The sequence below is a fragment of the Callorhinchus milii genome, unplaced genomic scaffold (genome assembly GCF_018977255.1).
Source record: "Callorhinchus milii isolate IMCB2004 unplaced genomic scaffold, IMCB_Cmil_1.0 Scaffold10, whole genome shotgun sequence".
Lineage (NCBI taxonomy): Eukaryota > Metazoa > Chordata > Chondrichthyes > Chimaeriformes > Callorhinchidae > Callorhinchus > Callorhinchus milii.
In genome coordinates, this window is record NW_024704751.1 from 9,959,585 (window position 1) to 9,979,689 (window position 20,105).

The window sequence follows — 20,105 nt, forward strand, 5'->3', positions numbered from 1 at the left end:
AATATCAAATCTACAAAATATTAAACAGGTTTTCCAAACTAGGCAATGACCATATTAAAAATCTCTGAATCCATTCTGTTCTTTTGCATCTCCAAACTCTGCTATAACATTTGTGCCTTTGACTTCAATCATGTTGATTGGGAACATGTCCAAGGTTTTGGTTTGTTCTTGTCTGCATTTGTGGTTTAGCTTGGTTCAGTTGCTAGCACTCTCGTCTCAGAGTCAGAAGGGTCTGATTTCACAAAGTGGGTTTGGATGACGAAGACATGCCACTACAGTGTGCTTTTCGGAGAATCCAATGCCAGATATGGTGGTAAAATCCACCCATGGCAGACACGTTGCCTCACAAGCAATTGCCTCGTAAGCAAAACACAGCAGTTTGGTTTAATTGATGTTTTTGTCAATATATTTTACTTTGCTATGCCTTAATTAAATATTACATTGAAAATTAATTACCAAATTGCTGGACTCAATGGCCACATGTTTGTGGGAACATGCGTCACACGTGACAAAGAAAAGCTTGAAAACAAGAAGTGCATGCTGAATTCTACAACTCAATGCCACAAGATCATCGATTACAAGAACATTAAAAGCCAAAGGGAAGATTAACAATCCAATAGGAGAATTGCCAGAGCCGTTCAAGCAGCAAAAGAGCTATTATTAACCTATTTAAGGCATCTAAATAACAGCCTGGAAGTGTGTCAAAGTAATTTCACAAGTTGAACAAACCAAGGTGGAATTAAAAAGGAAAACAAGAATTAAAAGTATCTGAAGAAGATTATCAGTACGCTTCAATGTGTGATAAACTTGTCAACACCTCATTACCAACCTGATGGTACAAAATAATTTTTTTCTCATTTGCTGACAAGTGAGGTTACACACCCAGAAGGAAGTGAGTTAACATTGCCAAACTCATTTAATCTAGGACCCACATAATCTAAGAGGCAGAGAATTTCGTCCCGTCAGTCTTTGTTGGATTAAAACCATAATAATAATTTGGTCACTCAATCCACGGCTGTCTTTGGGGACACTGCTGTGCACAATTAGCTGCCACATTTCGTGCATAAAATATACAGTCAATTCACTTTACAGTATATACTGTGAAGCGCTTTGAGATGTCTCAAAGACGTGATAAGGCGCTGTATCAAATGCAAGGATTATTATTATAGAAATAAAAGATCACCATCTACCTTATTACAGCACAGGTTAAACTATTTTGATCACTGGATTAAGAAAAAAAACTTTCAAAACCATTCTATAAGATCAAGGCTGCTCTGTACCTCAACTGCAATTGCTCACCCTTGCCCCATATCCCTTGAGACCCCCATATCCCCCTCAGCAAACCAACCAATCTACTAAGGCACATTAACTTTGAGTTCCTGCACTAAGTGCCTCTGATGGGTAGAAAAATATCCTCCAGTTCGGTTTCCAGGCTGTTTTTGCCATAAACATTTTAAATACCTAAATTCCTTCCTTTTGCCATGCCTCACCGCAATTATCCATTTAGATTAAAAATTAATGCTTATTTTCCCTGAACAATATTCTTGTTCCTTTTAAGAACACAAGTACGACTCAAAAGTTCTCTAATATAGTTTAATTGCCATAGAGAAGATCATTTGCCTCCCTTGGTGAATTCCGCCATCTTCTGCTTGTGAATAAGGTAAACTGTGTTTGGGTATAATATGAGCATCTCATTTCAAATATAACTGCAAGCAATTTGTAGATTGTAAGCCAAATGTGGCCAAACTAAATGCTTATCAGTGAAAAAGATGACAGCCCCAGTGTTTCACTAACCAGAAGTGTACGTAGTACTCCAGATGCAGCCAAATTCAAACCATTGTATATCTCGAACATGACTTCTGTGAATGTGAACTCAACTGATTGAGCAATGTATCTGTTTTTTGTATTGCTGTTTTACAATGTTTGCACATGGTGAGCAACAATAACAACCCTAGGTCTCTTTCAACTTCCTCTTGACAAATTCAACCCCATCAAACGAAGAAGGTACACTCCCTCGTTTTACTTTCCATGTGTTGTACCTTGCATTTATTTATCTGCGTTGGACTTCATTCATCCGTGATCCACCAAGGATCAACTTGGCTGAAGCTGCCCTGGTGTTTAGTGTTGCCAGCGCTATTCTCCGACCACTCAGCTGAAACTGAATCAAAAACAGAAGTTGCTGGGAACACTCAGCAGGTCAGCCATCTATGGAGAAAGTGAGTCAACCTTTCAGGTCCAAGACCCTTTGTGAAACTGACCTTGGTTGATGTCAGGCTGGATGCCAAAATGAGAAGTTGAGGCTGTCTGTAATTGATCCTGGAAACTAAAACTAGGATCTAGTAATTAGAACTGCAAACAAAATCAAATGTAAGCGCGAGATCACAAATAAGGACTATTATTGGTTATCTTCAGTTAAAGTCAACCAATGATGAATCGACAATTTTATTTTCTTTCCCCCAAACAATGGTGAGAACTTTTTTTGCATGTTATTCTGGTACCTGACGCGGGTGGTCGAAGCAGACCCTGTACCTAGTTTGAACAAAACAGCTCATTCTTTTTCTGTCTTCTGTTCACTTGCACTTAAACTACGTGAAGTTATTACGGAGTACCAAGGCAAGCACTGCCTCGTTGGATGGTTTTTCCAGGTTTTTTCTTCCAATGAAAACACAACCAGAATCCTATATTTTTTATTTATTTGGACACAGACATTTTGGTAAGTCACAATGTAACAAGCCCACCACAGAATACACCTAATGTTTTATTAACATGATGTTATAGTGAAGAGTATTTACAGGATTGGCTGCTGTATAAATAAATAGCTTTATTTCTCCGCACAGTTTGCCCCTGTATGAGCAATAGTATACATATAAACAAAAAGTCCTGCTGGCAATTTTTTTTCATTTTTTTAAACTTTTATTCAAGAACTAATAAAAAGGGTTGAAGCAAAGATATAACTGTGTGTTTGAAGATTATGATGCATACAGTTTTTCTTACAGGAAGATTAGATTTTGACTGTACAAAGTGAAAAGTTACAGGTATTCAGATAGTGCTCCTCATTCTCTCTCTCTCTCTCTTTCACTCACAAACACACACAATGTAAGGGATTCTGCGATAGCTTTGTTGTAAGCATAGCTGTCCCTTCCACTGACAATGTCCCACTGACATTAATTTGTCCGGCACCTTTAGCATAACAGCATTTAAAGTCAAACACCTGACCAGCTTCCACATTACCTTTTGGAACAGCTTCTATTAATTGTTCAAATGTTTTATATATAAAAAGAAAAAAAATTGCTGTCACTTAAACAGGTGGTAATCCATAGACAGGTACATTGTTAAAACAAGGGCTGGAATTTAATTGGTAATGTTCTATTCCTGCTGCACTCATATTCTCGCTTATAAATAGAACTTTTAAAAAATAATCAACTTTTTTTATTTCAATTGCAACTTTGCTTTGTGACATTTTAATACAGTAGCAATATTCTTTATTCTCCTGTAATTACCCAGGAGTGAGGCGCAGCTGAAATTTAATGAAGCAGTTTCAAGGATGGAGGTTTTATGTGAAATAATGCATAGAACAAACTGCATTCTTACGATCGAAGCTTGTAAATAATAATAATCCTTGCATTTGGTATGGCTCCTTATCACCTCGAAAGGACACCTCAAAGCGCTTCACAGGATTTACTGTGAAATGGAGTGTTTGTGTATTTGTAGGCAAATGGAGCAGCAAAATCGCACACAGCAATGTTCCACAAACAGCCAAAGAGTGAATGACCATTTTTTTTTGGGGGGGGGGGGGGGAAGCAGGTGGGCATTGAAAGCTTGTGGTCTGTGGGCTGTATTACCCACGCATAAAATAATCAGCCCATGGGCTGCAAGTTGGCCAACTCTGATTTGGGGGATTGTTGGCCAGAACTTGAACAGGCGGACGGGACCTCGGTTTAATATCTCACCCTAAGGATCTGTACCTCGAACAATGCAACACCGGCCCCAGCACTGGAGTGTCAGCTTAGAGTATGTGAGTTCATAGTCCCGCAGTGTCATTTGAACTCACAACCTTTGTTGTGCTATTGCTGAGCCAAGCTGACACTTAATAAAGATAATATAATTAAAACACACTAGATCTTGGAGAAGAATCTTGAGCAGAACTTGGGTCCTCAGTTGCTCCACCATGTTATCATGAATATTTAGCATTTAGTGCTATGCAGAAAATTAAGTGGAAGATCCTTCAGAGATTGTAACACACTCCCTAAATGATTAACCTGGGCTACTCTTCACATGACTTAAGCACTGTGACTTAAGCAAGGCTCTCTCCTCCACATACTATGGAGAAGCCCTATTAATGGCACTAAAATGCATGTGTTTATAGTGCTTTCAGCAAGGCAATTGAATGGTTAACTGGGCGAAAGTAGCGATGGCAATCCATAGAAGTAATTACATGACAGTAGCATATTTAATGCATTCAGAAGTCTCTCTCTACCACATGAATAGAAGTTACTCAACAATGAAATAGTCAAGTTTTTTTTCATCATCTTCATCTGTAGATTGACTGTTTTATTAATATTTTTGACTGTATATTCCCTCTATTCCACACATGGTTTAAACACTTTTACACATTCTAATGCACACCATTTTCCCTCCCCCATTATTCCAGTAAACCAACTTCTATGAAACTCAAGACTTGTCAAAAACAGTATCAAAGTGATTTCCTTGTCCCAAATCAGAAAAATCATCCACCATTTTACAATATATAGAAACCAATCTTGTTTCTTACCTTGTGATTGTTGGCTGTCATATTCAAAGATTGTCAAGGGCATCAGATTGAAATATGATACTGTGTGCTATAAGTTTTATATTTTATTGCCATATGCACAAGTTCCACGAGGGCTTTGTCACGTTTTTCCACACTGACAATAATGTCCTTTCATTTTTAAAAAAAACCTTTGAAAAGATCTGTCCAATACAATTCCAGCCTTCAGCTTAATTATCCAAGGGGTTTAGTTGTATTTTTAATATTAACTCCTACAGTTTTCTTTCTTCTGAAGTCGTTGGGTATCAGTTCCTCTCCCCTACTCGCTCAGGTGACTATTCTTCTGTGAACCTGCAATGTGAATGCTGGCAAATTGTTCACCACGGAAGAGGAGAGGGTGGGACGTCTTTCCGACGTGAAGGGCACTATACAAGTGTTGTTGTGGGAGGGTTGAATAGCCAGCTTGATTCTTTCTCACACTAGCACATCCCTGACACCAACTACTGCCCTGGCTAAGGTCAGCTAAGTTTAGCATTGAAAAATCTGGCAATCCATTTTATTGTCACTTTAAGCACAGTTTTATTCTGCTATAAGGTTGACAACAGTGTGTGAAAATTAGGATTTACATACACTGGAGTACTATAACTTTAATTTCTGTGTTTACAATGGTCAACAGTGTGTTGTATCCATTACTACCACACATTTGGCCAAGATTATTCACCAGATGAAATGGCTATGCAGATGACTGCCAAAAGTTTAGAGATCTCTGTCAAATGGATGTATATTCGCCCACAAATTTACATTCAATCCACTTTACAGTATATTCTGTGAAGCGCTCTGAAACATCTCAAAGACGTGATAAGGCGCTTTATCAAATGCAACGATTATTATCATCCGTTTCTCAGTGAGCTAATTCTCTTCCACTTGCATAAAGGCAATGGTCCTTTGGGTCTTAATTTTCTGTTAAGCTTACTTTATTTGAAGCAGTTGCTTGTTTCTCCATTTAAAATGATGAAAATTCCTTTCAGAAGTCTTAATTTTCCAGACACTTTACCCGATAATGCCTCAGAATTACATATCCCATGGCCACAGAGATTTTCTTTTAAGATCCAAAGAAATTGATTTCCACTGCTGTGGATTAAGACAGCTCATATAAATGAACATTTCTGTTCCTGCATACCCAACACGTGGCACTGAAAATATACAATATTAAATTAAAATTATTCCCTGAAAACAAAATGAGATCAGTGGAAGAGATGTACTGTTTGTAGATTGCTGCAGTCACAGTTCATTGAGAACTTATACACCATAATTTGTTTTTCAAATACAGAGAAAGATGTTCTTTTCATCACTTTGATTAAACACTCGTACGTGTGAAGCATTCGGCTTTTATAACAACCACAGAAACTGTACCTGGGTCTGATATAAGCAATTCATTTGCTAATGCAGCTTCAGCGGCTGACATTGAATGGATCTCAATCTGGATGAAATGGACACTCCCGAAACATTAACCTGACCACAAATCCAAATTGTGATTAGGACATTTAAAATTTACTCTTTGTTGTCTGCATTCGACAGACACTTTGTGTTAAGCAATAAATTTGGTTCCTGGCAACCTGTTCCACTTTGTTTAAAGCCTTGATCTTTGCTTCACACATTCAGATTAATCCCTTGTGTGTGGCACAGTCTGATGCCTATTAAAATCCAAGTTAAGATCCAGCATTTTTACAGGACACCAATGTTGTTGCATTCTGGTTCTTACACAAAGCAATCCCAGCATTCCTTTGCTTGACTATTGGCAGATTATTGTCTCTGTGCTATAGCAGTCATTTTATATAAATAAGAAGGGATTCCATTTCCCTTAAGATGTATTGTTAATACGACCTTCGGTAGGTTATAATCTTTGCAATAGGGTTGGCCAGCTTCTCATTGCAAATCCTTAATTACTGTAACCTCATCAGTAGCCGATAGCCACTGTTTATAAACTGCCACACAAGCATTATATGATAGTGCTTTCTTGGTCAGCTGGACTTCGAGCAACGCAGCCTCCCACCCCGTGTGCAGAACAAAAACTGTACGTGTGAAAAGTGTCGTAAATATAAATGCAGCAAAAGGGAAAGCAGCCATTAGGCAATCTCCTTTATTCTCTGAATGTAGCTATGTAGTTCCTCTGGGTCTCTGAGCCCCATGTCCTGGCAAACCCACTCAATGTCTTCCTCATCAGCTATAGGGATGGAGTTGTAGGCGAGTCCGTGCTCCTCTGACGGCAGTGTGGTGAAGGTGGTGAATTTGACTCTCTTGCGTTTGGAGGTGGGCGAGTGTAATGGATCCTCGTTGTGCTCCTTTCCTGAGCTCCCAGATGAACCATCTGCTCTGCTGTGAACTTGACTCTGCACACTTGTCTGTGAGCTGCCACTGCTCTGGTGGTCACTGTGGCAGCAGGTCTGGATATTTTCAAGAGGGTTGCCGGGACTTTCGGGCTGTGGTGAGAGATCGGGCTGAGTACGAAGGGGTTGCCCATTGCCTAGAAACACCCAGTGATGTGAGTGGTCCATATTGGCCTGTCCTTCTGGGGGAATGCGTTTGTGTCTGTACTTGAGAACAAAGACAATGCAGTTTATTAGGAAGACTAGTATGGCGAGGCAGAAGACCCCCAATAATGCATACATTCCAATCTCCAAGTCTGTCAGACCACGTGGTGTTGAATCATTTGGATCTGCAAAGTCATTCATTTTAGGCAGGTCCTTAGACAGTTCTGTGTTGTCGATGTCAATAGGAATGCTGGGCAACTGTGTGTTATCATAGTGTGCGCCACTGTCCTGCATGCCATCAGTGCCCCTACCTGGTCCCACACGAGGGTCTGTCCTTTCTTCTACACTTGACTTTGCTGTTGTACTGACTTTTCGTACAGCACTTTCCTCACGGTCACTTTGTGAAGATGAGGTGCCTGGCATCAAATTGTCCTTTGGTCTCCGCCCAAAGGAATCACTTTCAAATTTATCCCCATCAGGTCCGTAATCTTCATTGATATTTTCTGAATCTTCCTCGGATCCATCTTCTGATCCAAAACGCACCTTCACATTGACCAGAGCTACAGACAACACACTCTTGCGCTTGATCTTCTGGCATGTTTCACAGATCAAAAGTTCTGCCTTGATCATTTCACCTGAACCCTCCCCTTCTGCTGTGATCAGAGACCAGGCAGGATTGTGGGACGTCGAGACCACTTTATTATCCAGTGTGCTAACTGTCAGTGTGTAGTCTCTGACATCAAACAGAGTTAAAGGTGCTGCTGTATTGTCGCTGTAAAAAATCCATGTGCTCAGGACACCTTCCTAATAAAAACACAAAAAAGTTATGATTAATAATGATTTACACCATTTTTGAAATGTGTGTGATCTGGAAATGTAGGACTTTATATACATTTATACACTAACTGAAATATTCCACTAACCAGTGACTGCAGTACGTGGCTAGTACAAATCTACAGTTCAGGATTTTAAACTGACTTCATCAAGCTCATCAATGGAATGGAAACTCTTTAAAACCGAAGAATTGGCCAGTCGGTTCTGAGCTCTGAAATGTTTTTCTCTCCAAGTAATCCATTAAATCAGAGAACTACTTCAAAGACTGTGAGACAGAAGGTTTTCATTTCATTTAGAGAATAACATTAGCTGAAAATCCTTTATACCTTTGCTTTATTTGCATTTTCCATTATAATATTCAGCACCACTGTATAATTTCACAGAATATCCTTTTAGAAGTTATTACGCAATAGATTTGATTAAAATGTAACATATAGAAGAAAGGATTGAATTGTCAAATGTGTAGCTTGATAATTGCTGCACCTTTTCTTGGCTTTAGTGCAGCAGAATTTGGCACAGTTTCAATAAATCAGACTCCTTCACTGTATGGGATTTACAGAGGCTACAATTTGCTCCTTAAACAGCATTTTGAAAAACACATCTCTTCATTCACAAACATACAGTAATATTTATGTAAAGAGGAAGCTTCAATGTAATATACTCTATTTTAGACATGAAGCATTATTCGATTCTCTTTAGTAGGAAAAGATAGAGGAAGCAGCCAGCTCTTCCTGTTGACCATTTTGGTCCATCAACAGTCTCCACTTATATGGTGTTTTTCACATAAGATGAAGGACCATGAAGACCATGGGGATCACTGAGCAGAAAAAGGAGAAAGAGTCAAAGGCAATGGTCAAAGAGGTCAATTTTTAATAGGGTAGAAGGAAGGCACAAAGCAAAGGTTTTTGGGAGACAGAATAACAGAACTAGGGGGAGCAAGTGCCTGACAGCTTGGCCACCAAAGACAGGAAAATTGGCACTGAGAAAAGAGCAGTATACCCGGCTTATAAGAACTGAGGGTAGGAGCAGAATAGGAGGAGATTGCAGAAGCAGCAAAGAGCTAGATTATGAAGGGATTTGAAGCTCAGAACAAGGGTCTGGAATTCAATCTATTTGGATATTGGGAGCTGACAGAGCTTGGCGAGGGTGGGAGTTATGGGTGTATAATAATAATCCTCTCATTTCAAATAACGCCTTCATGTCAGAAGGATATCTCAAAGCACTTCACGGGAAATCCTGTGAAGTGTAGTAACTGTGTACTTAAGAGGCTTGTAATGATCGGCCCTGAGGCTTAATGCTATAGCCCAACTGATCGTCGAACAATCATTTTCCAGATATGACATTGTAATGGTAATTACATTTCAAAGCAACCTCACCTGACCCTCTGCAACTTTTTAAGGATATAAACTTCTTGGTTCATATTTTAGCTGTAAACCTATCTACAAGTGCTATAAATAAAACTGACACCACCAACTGGGACATATACAGATAATACATTATTAAGACCCATGCCATATGATTTATATCTCATAAATGAGCTAGCTTAAGAAGAAAGGTATGATTTATAGTCATCCATGAGTGGGATATAAATCATATCCAATGGATCTTCGTGATACTCTTTACATGGTAAAAATGAATCTGGCTTCAACCTCCCCTTATGCAGCAACACCATGACATCCCAAACCACCCTATGTGAGTTGATATCATTTTGAATCTTTCTGTGTGCAGATAATCACCATTGCAGCATCTAACCCAAAGGATGTTCCACAAGGACACGGACACCATAAGGAATTTTTATGCTGTGCTCAATTGGCTGCCGAGTTTCGCCCACAAAATACACAGTATCTTACAAGAATATATTCTGTGAAATGCTTTGAGACAAGGTTTATTATTATTATAATAAGCTTTGCATTTTGAGATGTCTCAAGACAGTCTGACACATATAAACTGTCATAAGCACTGATAACACAGCATTTGCAGCCTACTTAATGACTTGTGCTTGACCAAAGAGTTTGTGTCAAACAAAATCTGCCTCTTTCTCCTCTCCACCTGTCACCAAAACCAAGAATGGACTTTCTCTCGCAACCCTTCTCTCTTTTTCTATATTCTATTTCTGACTCTAATCCTACACTGTACAAAAAATGACTGTATAGACTTGACATTGCAGACAAAAACTTGACTAAATGGTGTCTCAGAGTTTTATTGTATCATGTAATCTCTACTGTACTATGATTCAAGAAAATGTAAATTTCACTCAATTAAAACAAAGATGATGAGAGTGCTTACAAATATGGGTTTAACAAGGTGCTGAATTGCTTTGTCACTTAGATTAACATTTAATATTGGAGTAGAACAGAAGGATCTTTACCCTTCATGTTTCTGTGCTGGAGCTGTCCAAGGAGAGAGGTTGATGCTAATAGTAAATGTCAATGATGGAGGAGTAAGTGTTCTAGGCCGTGCACATCTTTCACCTTGATGAGCACAAGAAGAGCACATTTTAGTGCCAAAGGGAATGATACATTTCCCATTGAAAGTGAAAAACAATTTTTGTGAACATTTGTCATAAATAGCAGGCTTTTAAGATCGTTCTTTCAAAAGGATGATTAGATCTTAATGATTCGAAACATATTAAAATGTCCCAGGTATGAGAAATGAATATAATATAGCTCATTACTTACAAGCTACCAAAAATGACTCAATAACCACTATTACAGTGTTGTACTTCTCACCTCCTCCCCCCACTTATAATTTTTGTTTTCTACATGCCTTGGAAAGAGAGTTTTCAATGGTAAATACTCCCAATTTATACTTTATAGAATAAGAGATTTTGTATATTTGTCACTCTCCACCACATATTATTGAATATCCTTCATTGGCAATTTTTTCTGCTGAGTAGAATATAATTTTGCTGGATATACCTTTGGGCATCATCGTATGACTTTCCTGCAGTGCTTGCCATTATAAATAAGGCCCTGCACCCCAGTCAGCAGTTCAGTTATATTTAACTGCCAAGTACAGGCAATTTATTCTATCCCTAAAAGGAGATGCAGTGGGTGTGTGCCACAAAATGCACAAGTCCATATTCGATCCTGAACTGTGTTTTCAGTTTTTTCTTGATTGAATATTTCTTGATTTATAGCATCAATTAAGAAACATTCGATCAGGAAAATTTATTGTGTTGGCGACCATATAGCCTGGCCACGACTGATATAGAGAATGCAGACACTCAAAAGATTCTGCAAGAATGGTAATGGTGATTCTTGTAAGATTGTCTTCTAAGATGGTTTGAAACAATGGTTTCTATTAAAATCACTGTAAACATGATGAACGCAGGCCACCTTGTAACAATGGATCGATGTACAGACCAAAAGTGCCATAAACAAACAGGGTGTATTTTATTATATTATATTTAGTAGGAGTATATTTAGTGTGACCGAGTAGTGTGACGCTAGAATAGCTTACCAGCTATTCAATGAGCTTCAGGCCTTCTTGTCCTGATTTGAAAAGACTACGATAACTCATGCCTGCAGGATGAAGAGTTATGAGGCTTTTACATTCATGAAAGACCTGAAATAATCATTAAATGTTCCTCGACATCTGTCTCCTGTATGATGGACCGGAGGAGCCCATTTGTTCTGAATTGCAGCAGCAGCATATTTATTATTTAAGTACAGTTCCAATTTGCGGGCAATTGACCTGCAGGCTTTCACCCACACAGGTGACAGCAGATCAACCCATTAAAAAAATAACAATATTGCTGTTCTTGCAATGACTAATAATCTGAAACATAAGGTTAAAAAAAGGTTGCTTTGACCACCAATAATTTGTGGTCTTAAAAAAAANCTAGACTTAATTTGAAACTGGAGACAGTCTTTACAGTTCTGTAATGTAGTCAAAAGCTTTTGAAATGTAATCTTTTACCACTGATAACAATTTCACTATTCAGTGTTCCCCACACTGGTCATTTGGATGGAAATGAGAAAGTAGTACGTTGCATCCCGAGTCTGACTCTGGACTATCTTCTGTACACGCTGACTGAAGCTTATAATTCTGATGCTGCCCTAAACTCCAGTTAACCTTGACCTTATTGCATTTTTATTTCTTCAGGCTATAAGCCTGATCTCACACTGACAGCAAACGTCATAAAAGGAAGGTTATCATCACCCAGAGACAGACTGGTTTCCTGTAACTTCATTGGAATTAATATAATAGATTTCATAATTGGAAGTACAGAACGGTTCAATAACACCCCCCACCTCCCCATACATTGATTCACTAGTGCTGTAGTATTCCTTGTGGGTTCAATGAAGAAAAAATGATACCATCACAGGTAGCACTGTCATTGTAAAATAAATATTATTCCATTATGTGACAAGGGAAGTGAATTGGGATTTTGTACTGTATATTATGTTGTACCAGATTTACACTATGCCACAACTGGGTACAGTGCTCGGATCTGTATGGGTGTATTGAATGGAACTATCTTCAGTTATATTAAGAGCCTCAGCAGAACACGAGAGCACAGATTCAAGATACAAAGGTTTAAGGATAGATACCAGTAAGCACTTATTTACGCACCAGGTAATCAGTAAATAAATAATCCTTGTATTTGATTTAGAGCTTTTCATGTCAGGAGTGTGGCTCAAAGCGCTTCAAAGTTTGCTTTAAAGTGTGTATCTGTAGGTGAATGAGTTACCCAGAAGGGCTGTCAAAGTCAGGGTGTTGGACTCATTTAATAATAATAATAAGGAACAGCTTGATGAGAGGATGGTAAAGTCGATTTTTTGTAAGGATGAAATCAACCTTGCTGAAGGGCCTTCTTCACCTGAACCGATCTTGTGAAAACACTGGATTTTGGTTTTAATTGCAATTAGTGGTGTAATGATGAGAAACAAATGATCTGAATCTTGACAGTTATCCAATTCTAACCACCTTAGAGAGATTTGTTTGGAATGCTTTAAATTAACAATGTCCCAATGGTAATGCTCACTGACACTTTTACCTGGTTAAATACCAATTTCTTGACTCTCATTCAGGTAACTGAATTATAAGTGTTAGCCTATAAGTAGCATGTTCTGATAATGCTTGTGTTCCATTCAATAATCAGTTTGTCTTAAAACTCGCAAAGGCAGAATAAATAATAGAGCCAAACAGTAAAATAATTTTCTACTTGTGTTAAGCGCTGAATTTTTATCATGACAAGATCATGTTCAATTTGAAGATTAAAAAGTTCAGTAACAATTCTCTCCAAACTCAAAATGTAAATGAGCAAAAAGGCTAGGTTATCAGTCCTATTACTGTTAATTCTGACCAAGTTCAAAGACGATATTTAGGTCATTTAAAAAGCAATCTTTTCCACCCAAGGGATAGATTGTCTGTTCCCCATTCATCTGAGAGTTACCAATGCTGAGTGCTTCAGAGCCGTTTACTGAAGGAACCCTTGGATAGGATAAGGAACAATTGCAACTGTAGTAATGCATAAATGTTGCGCTCAATTTGGAGACATATAGTTTAATGTTGCATCAGCTTGTAGTAAAACTAATGTTGACTATGTTTAGCTTTCCATTCAAACTTGATGCATCATTTGACTTAGAATCCCAAAACCCTGAGCCTATCTATATTGAAATTGTGCTTCTCATTCTGCTAAGAATGACTGAGGCAGAGTTAAATGTGCTTGTGGTTTCTAATTGTAATTTTAAGCACATCATTTATGGTTCGGAAAATCAGTGCTGTTGTAGCATAAGCAATTGTTTTGAAAAGCCATTGGGAGAAGAAGTTGAGCTGCTGGAATAACTTTAAGAGATGTATGTAATGAACCATCAATAACCTTTCTACCACTTTTGTTATGCCCAGTTACTGAGCTACTTGGATTAGAAGTCCACATATACTGAAGAATAATTCTATCAAGACTCTCAGCTGATCAATGAGTTCCTACAAATTTCATAAAATATTTTTGGAAGTATAAAGTAGTTCAGTCTCGGAGAGCCTGACTGGAAAAATGCTAGACTTGAGTGTTGTAAGACTAAAATGAACAAGAGGTCAATGAATGATCCCAAATCATGGCTATTTTGCTAACCCCAAACAACCTCCGAAAATGACACTTAATTGTTTTAAATCATAAAGTTTGAGATGCTTCAGTTTCTTCTTTTTTTTGTTTGAATACCTCCACCCTACTTGAACTTTTTAATATAAAGCATCATCTGATTAATGCTGATGGATTAACTCACTAGTCCATAAATTTAGTCAATTCACTTTACAGTATATTCTGTGAAGTGCTTTGAGACGTCTCAAAGACGTGATAAGGCGCTGTATCAAATGCAAAGATTAATATTATTTACAAGAATAATATCTCCACTTCTAAGCGTGAGTCAGAAAAAGCAAATCATTATGTACATAAAGAATGCATTAATTTAAAAAATGTGACTATAAAATTCACAGAAGTGAGAGAACATTATTAAAAATCTAGTATTTATTTGCTCCGGTGCATATAATTGTATTGAATCTCCACACTCCGAGCTGCCCTTTGATTTGTATCCAATGTCAAGTATAGTTTCAGATTATACCCTAAAGCCAACTCCATTAAGATGCAAATAGTGCATTAGGCCAAGTGGAAGGGAAGCAGCTCACGGCAATCCTGTTAAGAAGTGCTTCACTCTAAACTAATTAGGAGGTTTATATCACAGTCAGAAATCAAAGTAAAACAATGAATTAATTTCATTACTTTTCTGATCAGAACTTATCAAATCCAAACAGAATCCTAATCGTGGAAAATAAGATTCCTTGCCCTTTAATACCAACAGACAGAAGGAAAGGAACAGAATTATGTTCGGGCCCTATGGGCACCTCACTGCTGATTGTGGATATACTGATTGCTGTAGTACTAGAAACTGATTTATGATGGTCTGCAGTCTGCAACCCACCAGCTGCCCTACTTACTTTTATTCCATTTTAATGAACACGTATGAAATCCCTTGCATATTGACACTATGCAATTAGTTTTCTAAAGTTTGCCAATTTCAAGCAGCACAAAGTAAAGTTTATTTTACTCTACAACAATATTACTTCACTCTTGTGCGGAACTGTAAGCCAAGCATGATGGTGACCATGGCCACGGTCGAAGAGGAAGGTCTTTAGGCGTGATCTGAAAATGGGGAAAGAAGGGGGCAAGGATTGAGTTTCAAAGTTTCGGGGAGTAGTGGCTGAAAGCAAGGTCATCGCTGGTGGAACGGAGGGGATGAGGAACAAACAGGATATCCCAAAGTGCTTTGTAGGATTTAAGCGGAGTGACTGTTTATGTAAGACAATGCGGCAGCTCTGAGCGCCTAGCAGGCAACCTAATTGTGCACTGCAAATCGGGTAGGGTTGTCCTAGCTGGACGAGCAGTGGGAAACCTTGCTGGACAATGCGTCCAATGGAAAGCTACGTGGTTATACCTGTTTGGACTCCCAACACACACTATGAGTCCATAAGCCTTGGCTGTTGCCAACCTGTTCCTAACACTCTCTGGAATTAGGTAAGCAAAACGCGTCCCTCCAAAAAGACTCCATTCCAATAAATATCTTGAGAATTTCCATGTATAGGTGGGATGCATGGAACTCTCAGTTTGGTTTAGATACTGTTAAGCATGATAATATGTTTCTGCCTGTGACAGACACCCGAATGACAAAAAAAACCCTGAAATCTCCTAATTACCTACAGCTAAATTACTAAAACTCAAGGTAAGCGAGTGCACACAGAGTGAAGTACAGACAACAGTAAAAGCTTCCTGCTAGTAAGCAGAAGATGGCCCAAGTCTTTGCATCGACTCTCAAAGTCTGGCACCATAAATTATTATTGGTTTAATTGACCCAAAATAAAAATTGATATCAAAACAGCAAAGCTTTTGTGCTACAATAAATCTAGCACAGACGTTATCTAACTGCTTGATGTGTTGAATTGGTAGCGAGACTATAGCTAGACTTATTCAGAGAATGCTATAGTTAGAGCATTCTACAGTATGCTCTGCTGTAGAATACTTCACGAATGAATCTGGTCAAACACTCATAGCATAACAATGCCATTTAAGTTCACACAAAGTGTATATACAAGACTCGATCTCTGAACAGTGATTGCTTGTTACTGCTAAAATGTTTTTAAAAATATCCTATATGATAGCTGCTGAATGATTTCTCTGCCCAGGTTAACTGGAGGATGAACCTTCCGGTCCTAATTGGTGATGCACATTATCCACAATAAACCACTCAGAGATGTGCAGAGACAAGGTCACCAATGTGAAAGGAGATGTTTGCTTCACTTTCTAATTGTTCAGAGGATGTACAGCGAATACTGAAGATTAGGGGTTATCCCTTTCTTCATTCAGTCTTTTTTAAGCTCCATCGCACTGAAGCACACATGGTCATTACGGAGTTACTATTATCCATCAGTATCTATAATACGAAAGCTACCGTCCATTTGACCTTATAGACATAATTTTTCATATGATTATTCAGCTGTTTACAGGTAAACATGTTAAAAGCACCAGTTAGCCTCATCTGTGAGGGTCACCAGTCACTCAGAGAATGCGGTTTGAAGTGAACCCTTGATGTAGCTTGCCACCAATGTAAAAACCTGTTTACACTTGTAGCAATGAGATTGTAGGAATCATAATGTATATAATACATATAATGGGTCCTATTGAGATTCATAATGAGTTGGTAATGTTAGTTCAGTAATTTCCAATACAGCAAAATACAATTTATATTTATATTGTTCTTTCACATTTGAAGGACATCTCACAAGGCTTTACACAGCTGGCTGGGCACCCAAAGCCAAAGGTGGGGAGTGGGGGGGAAGGAGGTGAAAAGATGGGGAGGGAAAGATTGCCTATAGTGTAGTGAAAGAGGCAAGTCTTAAGGCAAGCTTTAAAAGTGGGGAGGGAGGGGTTGAATTGGAGGGACTATTTTTGGTGATCATCCTAAATTAATTGTTGATGTGTATCTTGAATTCTTATATTCTTATAATGCATCAAAAAGAAAACAAAGTTAATCCTAGTATCCCAGCCAACAATCATCCTGAATAATCAGGACTGTTTGTGGGATCCTGTTGGTCCAAATGTTTACCTAGAAAACATTCAATATACTTGGCAGTGATTACTTATGAAGTGCTTTGAGACATGTTGATGTGATAAGAAGTCTTACAAAGGTAATGTTCTTCTAGACTTTGCTAATAGTGGTGGTTCTCAAGTTGATTAATTGACAAGATCACTCTACCTGTTTGATTGTTTGCAGGGTTTGACGGGCAGTTGTCCTGGCAATGAAAGTATGACTGTTTCCAGGATTGGATTCCAGACTCAGTGACAGACCAGAGACAAGCTCTGCTCGGAGGTCAGTAATGGTCACCTTATCATCAGCAACAGTCACCGATGTTTCTCCCAGTACAGCCTCCATTAGCGGAGAGACAACCTGCAAAGATTGAAATGAAAATTAGACACCTGGCAAAGCTCTAACACACTGACAAATGAAAAGTCAACTCTCTTTTCCAGCTAATAGAGACATTCAGAGTATTGCATTTCTGGCGTACTATATCCCTTTCACCAGCTCAAGCCTATGATTGCACCTGAAAAACTGTCAGTGTCTGAAATTATCAGTCCTTGCGAGTCTATCTCATGCTGATTGTTAAAAATAATGATCTATTCCTCGTCTTTATCGTTATATCCTCTCTTTAGCACTTCCTATGCCATGTGACTAAAGAGTGTGTGGATAGCAATCTGCTCTGAGACATTCGTCATTTGTATTCTCTCTAGCTGGTAAGTGTCTGTGAGACGCGCTCCAGTGAGGAGCATGGTGACTTATCAATTCCTTCATTCATACAGTTCGGAACAAATCAAATTCACCTTCACTGTGAGCTGTGCCTAAATAGAAATGAAGATCTTCCCTTGGGAAAGGTCAGACTGAGATCTGATGCCCTGTGTTCTGCTCTGGCTTCCACATTGAGGGTTAGAGTGTTTGAGGGTCCTGAGCCCATCAATAACAACACATGACATTAGCACAGAGCCTTTCATGTCGGGAGGATGTCCCAAGGAGCTGGACAGTCAGGATTGGTTTCTCTATAGTCACCAATCGCCTCCTTCAAGGTACATCTCAAGACCCTCCACTTCGACCGTGGCTTCAGCCACCCTCCTACCCCTCCTAAACCCAACCCCCAGCTTGGGTCCAAATCCCTGACTGTCCAACACCTTGGGACGTCCTCCCAACGTGAAAGGCATTGTATACATGTAACTTTGTTGTTGTTGTTGGACAACTGGCATGGGTTGATGCTACCTCCAAATTGCTATCCCTTCCTCTTTGTGCCTTTTCTCCTGACCTTCCTGTGACAACAGACTCCCTTGTGTAGACAAACACAGGACAAAACCGCCTGGTACCATAGCATGATTCAACAACTTGCATTTATATAGCGCACTTTTTTTCCCCTTCTACTGGAGAATACCTCTTCCCTTTGTACTTCATCCAAGGGGTCATATGTGAGATTTGACAATGTTTATTGGCAGGCTAGTCAGTCTGCCTTCACCCAATGTCCACCCACACACATGAAAACTGCATTTGCCTTCATAACACTGTGTTGCTGAGATCAATTGTAGCCACAACAATATTTAAAGGAGTAGTATTCCTACCTATGATGTTGAAGAAATATATTCTATGTGTATGTGAATATTGCTGAAGATGGGAAGAATCCAATATTTAAAATGTTTGATCCTAGACGAGCTATAAATATATGTAATGAATGTCTTCTCCACATAACGGCGCAAAACATTCAGTTTAGTGGTGCTACGCTCGACTGTTAGATACAATTCCAGAATGTTTGAAAGTTCTATTTCTTGTTCACAAAATTAATTGGAGAAACTTCATAAAGTATCTCATTTTTAAGTAAATGTTCCTAAATACAACAATCATTTCTTACAGACAAACGACAATTCATATCCCCCTTTCCCAACAGCAAGTTAGCTGGTATGAATTACATCTGGTTCAACGGGATATCAGCTCTCACAAAGATATCTGATGATGCTTATTAATAACATTTGCCTTTTACAGCTTGTTTAAGTACATATATATTTCTTTTTAATCTCCCAAAGTTCAAAGCTTCAGCAATTATCTTTGCAGTTGATTGCTCGTTTACCTCAATGTTATATAACTGATCAAAGGATTTGTTCAATAGTCTGACAGTCTTCTCTTCATCAGTGCTCGCTTCTGGAGAAACAATCCTCGGTTCATTTGCAAATGCTGTCTTCTAAAAATCTGGACTTTATCAATTTTTTTAGTCATCAAAGATACCCATAAATGTAGCGCATTGGGAAGCATAGTTTAATGATGAAGCAAAAACTAGTTTTGATCCTATGTAATTAGTTCCTTTCAAAAACATTCTGTTTTCAAGTCATTCATTTTGAAAATAGTTGATTGACTTGCTTTGATGCCCATGTGTTGTTAAATTAGGGTCAAGGTTTTTGACTCAAGCTGGCCTTGCTTTTATAGTCAATTTTGTCTTCAGTTTCAAATTTGACATTGAATACTCGGGCTACATTACCTTCATGCTACTGACTGCAGAGGTGCCATCGATGTAAAGTTTGAGTAGATACTCGAGGCAGTCTGTAAGCCACCTGTAAGGACATCTGTTGGCAATGTCATTGTGTATGGTACCATTTATTGTAGCATGTAGCAAGGCAATTGCCAAACGACAGCCCACCATATCTTATTATATATATGTAGAGGGCCCATCTTTTATTATTGGGATCATAGTAATAAATCTTCCGGAGGGAAGCTAATGAGAGAAACTGCTATCGGAAGCTGGAATAGTAATATGGAATGGCAGTTACTATCACATGCTAAATCAAGATGCATGTTACATGAGACTTCAAGTTATTATATTGTTTTTCCAGACTGATACATGTCAACTCAACTTGTCCTGAAATGTCATCTAACCCGAGGGAGGGGGAGAAAAGTAAATAAACAGAAAATGTGAAT

General features: G+C 38.6%; 1 protein-coding gene across 1 annotated transcript in view; it reads right to left on the reverse strand.

Annotated features, from left to right (window-relative positions):
* Positions 1-2,676: 2,676 nt before the first annotated feature.
* The window catches only part of tmem132e (transmembrane protein 132E), a 129,699-nt gene continuing 112,270 nt past the window's right edge, over positions 2,677-20,105 (reverse strand). The window contains exons 12-13 of the mRNA XM_042338583.1: positions 17,361-17,552; positions 2,677-8,082 (exon numbers count right to left, since the gene is read on the reverse strand). Coding sequence (XP_042194517.1) covers positions 6,874-8,082; positions 17,361-17,552 — 1,401 coding nt within the window. The 3' untranslated portion in view covers positions 2,677-6,873. The remainder of the gene's footprint in view (positions 8,083-17,360; positions 17,553-20,105) is intronic.